The sequence below is a fragment of the Hevea brasiliensis genome, chromosome 2 (genome assembly GCF_030052815.1).
Source record: "Hevea brasiliensis isolate MT/VB/25A 57/8 chromosome 2, ASM3005281v1, whole genome shotgun sequence".
Lineage (NCBI taxonomy): Eukaryota > Viridiplantae > Streptophyta > Magnoliopsida > Malpighiales > Euphorbiaceae > Hevea > Hevea brasiliensis.
Genome location: NC_079494.1, coordinates 122032939 through 122040098, shown reverse-complemented (window position 1 = coordinate 122040098; position 7160 = coordinate 122032939). Strand labels below are relative to the sequence as shown.

The window sequence follows — 7160 nt, the reverse complement described above, 5'->3', positions numbered from 1 at the left end:
AATATTTTTTTTAAATATCAAATATAACAATAATGCTAAATAAATTTTAAAAAATTATTAAAATTTATTTATTTGCTTTATTTATGAGCTTTAATTATGTGATATTAAAGTTCTTAAAACTTTATAATAATGAAAATATCATTTTTTATTTAACAAAGATCATTGGATAAGTAATAATTGATAAACTACGTAATTGACGAGAGGTAATCATATTATTTTTTTACCATCAAGGTGGAGCTAGAAAATTTTTATTAGAGGGCCATCTAAGGGTGTATATTTGATTAACTGAACCAAATCGTTGACTAACTAAATTTTTTATCGATTCTAAGATGTTAATAAAATTAAATTGAAATTAAAATAAATTAAATTTAATCAAAATAAAAAATATTTAGCCAATTATTTATTATATTCCAACTAACAAAAAAAATTATAATATATACTTTATATTATTAATTAATTATTAATAAAATATATATTTATAATATTTTTTATTTATAAAAAATAATAAATATGACTTATTATTAATAGACGAACAATTATAAATTAATTAATAACATTATAGAAAATTAGTCAATATCAAATTATTTTAGTAAATCTTTGCATAATATTTATAGACCCAAAAATCAAAATATAAATATAATTTTTTAGAAATTGATAGAATTTAAAAATTATAATATATATTATAATTCAAACGAAATTTAGAATAAGTCAATAATATTATCTGTAAATTTAATGATGCAAACCATACAAGTAATTCTAAAACTAATTTCACCATATAAAAAATATTATGACGTGATTTCACAATATTTATTAAATAATATTAATTAATTATTCCACAATATTGATTAAAGAATATTAATTAATTATTATATTTATTATTAATAAAATAAAATTTAAAAAATTACATATTCACAGTATGACGCAAATAATGATATTGCTTCTTAACTCTTAGCATAATAAAGATATTTAATATGATTATTACTACTTTGCATTATTGATTATTTAATATAGAGGTGACAATCATTAAATTTTATGGCGACAATGTAATTTATATAAAAAAAATATTTTCTATTAATATATTTTTCATTATTTGGTTATAATGATAAATTAATGATATATATTTATTTAATATATATATAAGTGTGTTCATATTTTAATAAGATTAAAAAAATTTTAGAAATAGAAAATAACATTCTCTTTTAAAAAATAAAAATTATTTTTCTTAAAAATGACTTAATTTTTTATTCAATCAGGAAAATATTTGCTATTGATTAATTTTCCTAAGTATTCCAAATGTTAGAAAATGCATAAAATATTTTTTAGAAAAATATTTTTTGTAAAACAAATAAAATCTAAATTTTTATATTTTTTTTACTTCAGATAAATAGATTTTTTTTTAAATATTCAATGATTTTAAAGAATTTTTTTTTAAGATATTGATTCAATAGGCTGAAAAATAAAAATTTTTAAAAAATCTAAAATTTTACTTAAAAAAAAAGAAACTCTTTTAAATTACAAATATAAAATTTTAAAATCTTAACAAAATTATTACAACTTAACAAAATTTCAAAATTATTTTAAATTACAAATTTAAAATTTCGAAGTCTATTTGTTTCAATATTTCATTTTGGGTGGGGAGAAATTGAAATAATTAAAAGTTAAAATGGGGGCACAAAAAATAATTATGTAAAGATGGTGGGAAGGCTTTAATAATAAATAAAATTGGGAACACATCGTAATATTGGATTCTCAAAGGCGGGGACATTATGTATTTGCAACAGAGAGCCCCATTTACAGTAAATATTAAAAGCATATTGACAAAGAACTAAACATTCAAAAATCCATCAGAAAACCTTTGATTTAACAATTGGACATGGTAAGAGCAAAGACAATTTAAAAATGACTTTGTTTTGGCTCCTCACCTTATTACTCTATTCAACACTCAGACAGAGAAGAATTTAAACAATATAAACAATTAGCAATGTTTAGAAGTACAAACCTCAGCCTTCTCAATAATTCCAAGATGAACATGGCAGATTCCAGCTTTGATTTTCAATTGTAGAGGCATTTCCTTTCCTGATAGTAAACCTGCTGAGCATGCTCAATATGCCGAAGAGCATTATCATGTGCATTAGTTTCCATGAGTAAATCAGCAAGCAAATCGATAACACCAAAATCAACTCCAGATGGATGACCCTTGAGATAGTTCTCCAAAATGCTGATACTTCGTTCTGTCTGACCACATTCAGCATACAACTGACATGAAAAGAAAAAAAAATTAAAATCTTTGGGAAACCAAAAAAGATAATGGAAAAGAAATAAGCAAGGATTACATTAAGACAAAATCAAAATCGCGATCATTTCCAGAGAGAATTAAGCTCTCCACATAAAGATATCACAGAACAGAGGTAACGACATGATACATGTAAATTTGAAACACCAAGGAAATTTGCAATGCAGCACAATGAATTAATTTTTAATAAGTACAATTTATGGACAGAAGGAAGATGCAGATTCTTATTAACTGCAACATTCTGGCAGGAAACTTGGACCAAACTGGAAAAAATATATATATATATATATATTGGATACTGTTTTCTTAACAGAAATAACGTGGTGGAAAATTTTCAGTGGTTCAATTTTTAGTAGAGACAAAATATTTTTGTAAATCAAAGTTAAGCCAAAGAAACAAAAATGATTTACACTATGGAGGATGAAAGGTATTTTGCATTTTCCACGATGAAACTGATCACTGATCATCGTACAGTCCATGACAAGCACTACCAACCACCAACAACTGTTATAGGTAATAAACCATCCCTGTGATGTAGTGGCTTTCAGTTGGTTTCCATCAACAACTACAGCCACCCACAGATGAGCAAAACAAACCAACAATCAAAGGCCATTGGTAGCAATCATGAATACCACCACTAATACCATTGATTGTTGAGTAGTTTGTCTTGGAGATATGAAAACAAGTAATTTTTTTTAAAAAATATATGTTCCACCAAGAATTGGAAAACATTTTTCGAAGATACTAATTAAGCGTAAACGATCAGAGTTTCACGCACTACTTGACCCTTTACAACCCACCTGCATACAACTACACGCAACTTTTACCATAAGAGCATAAGAACAGGTGTAACACTTTTCAGAGGAAAATAAACATCGAGATAATACTAAGCACTAACTGTAAAAGACTAAAAGATGTACTCTCAAAAAAACAAAAGAGAGAAAAAGAAGAAGAAGAAAGATGTCAAAATAGGGTCATCAAACTTAAGCTTCAGCGGCAAACTTTTAAATTCTCTAAGATTGCTTTATACGGAAAGAAATCCAAGTAAATTGATGTACTGAAATCAGGATATCCTAGATTTCTTCTCTCCACCACTTCTACCTAGTTTTATCTTCTCTTATTTAAGTGAACATTCTGATTTATTCATGATCATTCATATGTTTTTGTTTAATCATATAATGTTACTAAAACAACCATGCTAGTCTCCTGACATCCTTCCCTTTTCACGGAAGTCATGAGAAGATTTGCATAAAATTAGAAATAAGTCCTAGAATAATCATGGAACATAACTCAACTCAATTTAACCTCAATCTCAATTAAATTAGGTCAGCTATATAGATTGTTATCCTCCATTTGGCTTGGCCCCGGGCAATATTTTCACTAAGTTCAAACAATTCTAAATCAACAAATCCTCATTAAACACTTCAAGCCAGGTTATTTTTCTCTACTTTCATCTTTTTCATTCATGTAGCTTAGATCTGTTGCTGCCGGAAGTTTACAAACCATCAAAATTGGCCATCCTTCAAATTATCCTCAAAGGTTTCCACTTGCCACTTCCAAATTCCTACTGATATACACTCATTCCTCATGTAGTTCTTTCTTGTGTTTCCAAGCATCCATCTGTAGCACACTCATTTTGTCGCACATTTCTTCATTGCCCAACATTGACTAATGTAAATCATAGACAAACGTGTAGGACTTCCCCTTCAACTTAAGAGGGATTTTACAATCACAAAATACACCAGTCACACCTCTCCATTTTAACCAAATTGCCTTAATCCTGTTAGTAAAGCCTCTTTACTCTCTGTATCCCTTTATACAATAGAGCCACCAAAAATGAAGCTTTTCACAATCCCTACTTCCTCCAATTTAATCCCATTCATCTCGTTCTCCATAAACTTAATAAAATAGCAAAGCATATTATGCCATTGTACTTGGCTCAAATTCCCTTAGACAACCAAGTGTTTCACCATTGTTCTAACTGCTAGCTAACCTTAAATTGGGTTTCATCAATCAAAACTATGTCATAAACAAAAAAGTATGAACTGCAGAAAATCACACTGTATACGTTTTGTTAGTTCATTCATAACCACAGCAAAAAGATAGTTGTTTAAGGCTGATCATTGGTATAAACTGACTAGGACTTCAATTTTTTTTTTTTTTATCAAACCTAATAGTCCTCAAACTAATGAGTGCCCATTCATTAATATCATAGCATGTATAATTAAATAAATAAAGCTTTAAACACAAAAGATCATAGTAAACCTTGGCAGATATCTTCAGCACTTCAACATCTTCAGGACAAACTCGTGATATTTGTTCATAAGACTCAGCAGCTCTGTGGCAATCTCCAAGCTTAGCATAAAGTGATGCATGAAGAACTCTAAGCGCAATGTCATTAGGATCTGCCCTTATAGCTTTAGAAAGGCATAACCTCGCTCTAGCTACATCTCCTCGTTCACTACATTTCATTCAATAAATCAGATAGCCGTGCAGCAAATAAAAACAGAATGAAAACATTTGAGGGATAACTTGAATTGTAAATTTGCCTGCAAGTTCTGCTATATCAACTTCTTGTCCAAGGAGCACTAGAATTGGAGTGGCATATACATAAAGCAGCAATAAGAAGAAGCAAGCAACAAACAAGATTATCCATGAGCGTTGCATGTATACTCCAAGTAATTCTATTTGCCCTGCTCCAAATGCTTGCCCACATAGTGTCTTGAGTGCACTTCCCATACCAAACTGCATATTCATGAAAAGCAGCGACCAATTAATGGGTTAGGTAGAAAAAATACAAAGATAAATTGAAGAAAACGAATACAGATGTTGAGGAGGGAATAAGCAAGCCAAGAAGCCAAAAGAAAAGTTGGCAATGACACAGAGAGAAATTGCAACAGCAGATAGCTCAATATCTCCAAAGTGACCAACAAATATATTGGTGAAGGAGTTAATCCCATAATTGCAGAGGATATTAAATGCTATAGGAGCTGCAATGGCCCATAACTTTGAAGACTCCAAAATGCAAATGTACTTGGCATCCTCAAAGTTTTGTATGGGAGGATAATCTCCACCCTCATTATTAATCAAAGTGGAAGGTGCAGGGTGGAGATCGGTGGGTTTGAAGAGGGAGATGTGATCAGGCATAGCATCGATCAGCGTTAAAGTGCAATTGTTATGTCGTTATTATTATTATTATTATTATTATTATTATTATTATTATTATTATTATTTAAAAATAATTGTAATTGTTATGATACTTCTCAATGCAATAAATTTTACTTATTTTTAGATAAGTTTCAAAAGAAAAATAAAATAAAGTTCAAAATGGCCTATGTATTTTTAAACAATGTTTAATTAAACTCAAATTAAAGTTTTTGATTTAATAAGTTCATAACTACTGATTTTGCAAATTTCTACAAGAAAATGCTCATACTTAAAATTAAAATTCCTCACCCTTAACTTTAAACTAAATACACCTTTGTTTCCCCTTCTCTCTTCTTCTCTTTTATTTTCCTTATTTAAATTTATTCTTTGAATCATCATCGCTGAGTTTTTCACTAATGACTATCCCCAAATCTATTTTATTTATTCATATTTATTTATTTTGTTATTTCTTGTTTTTTTTAATAAATTCTTATATTTGTGGCCGTTTAGAATATATTTACGTTTATCTCCTCAAATTTATTTTCATTATAAATAAATCTAAAGTTCTCTTCCTAATATTAAAGTCATTTTTTACCCATTACTAAGATCTAATTTTTCTCTTCTTAGCATCATTTTAATGTGCTCTTTGAAAGGATGAGTTCTTTCTTTATTATTTTTACTCTTTATATTAGTGGCTTTGACAAGTTTATGTGCTCTTACTTTTTAGGTTTGTTGATTTTTCTTTATTTTGGTGTTCATAATTCTAATGGTTCTGTAAAATTTGTGTTATTAATGACTTAAACTTTTTAATTTATTGACTTTTAGCAATGTCGGTCTTTTGGGGTTGCTAATTTATTTATCTTTTTTAGATACTCTACATGCTGATGTTTTGAGAGAACTATAAGAAAAGAGGATGAGAGCAGTGTCGGATTAAAAAAAAAAAAAAACTCAAGGTTAAAATATAAAAATAAATAATAAATTATTATTTAATTAATAACATAATATTAATATCTAATAATTAGACTCAACAAAATTTACCCTTAAAACTATAAAATATATATATATATATATATATATATATATATTATTACTAATGTTATCAATTTATAAAACTCAACTCAACTCAACTAACCCTTTATCCCAAAAATTTGGGGTCGGCTATATGGATTCGCTTTTTCCACTCTGAACGATTTTGGGTTAAATCCTCATAAATGTGTAATGCTTCTAAGTCATGCTGTACTACTCTCCTCCAAGTCAATTTAGGTCTACCCCTTTTTTTCTTTCTATCATCTAGCTTAATGTGCTCTACTTGTCTAACTGGAGCCTCCGTATGTCTACGCTTCACATGACCAAACCACCTCAATCTCCCTTCTCTCAACTTATCTTCAATTGGCACCACTCCTACCTTTTCTCTAATACTTTCATTACGGACTTTATCTAGTCTAGTATGGCCACTCATCCACCTTAACATTCTCATCTCTGCAACTCTTATCTTAGATGCATACGACTCTTTCAGTGCCTGTAACGGACTGTGGGGACGGCGATACGTAACGCCTGCAGGTGCCGCCCGTCCCACATCGGAAATGGGAGAAGGGAATCTGGGCCATATATGTGGGGGTCAGCCTAAACTGGTCAGCGCGCTTTTGGGAGCGAAATCTCCCAAGGGACAAATCCGTGAGGCCCACGGGCCAAAGCGGACAATACCGATCACTGGTGGGTC

General features: G+C 29.3%; 1 protein-coding gene across 1 annotated transcript; it reads right to left on the bottom strand.

The window, feature by feature from the left end:
- Window positions 1-1762: 1762 nt before the first annotated feature.
- On the bottom strand, window positions 1763-4858 carry LOC131170725 (uncharacterized). Its single transcript, XM_058130498.1, has 2 exons — window positions 4559-4858; window positions 1763-2256 (listed from the first exon to the last, which is right to left on the bottom strand). Exons 1-2 carry the CDS (start codon window positions 4763-4765, stop codon window positions 2053-2055), a joined length of 411 nt encoding a protein of 136 aa, XP_057986481.1. The 5' UTR covers window positions 4766-4858; the 3' UTR covers window positions 1763-2052.
- Between the last annotated feature and the right edge of the window lie 2302 nt (window positions 4859-7160).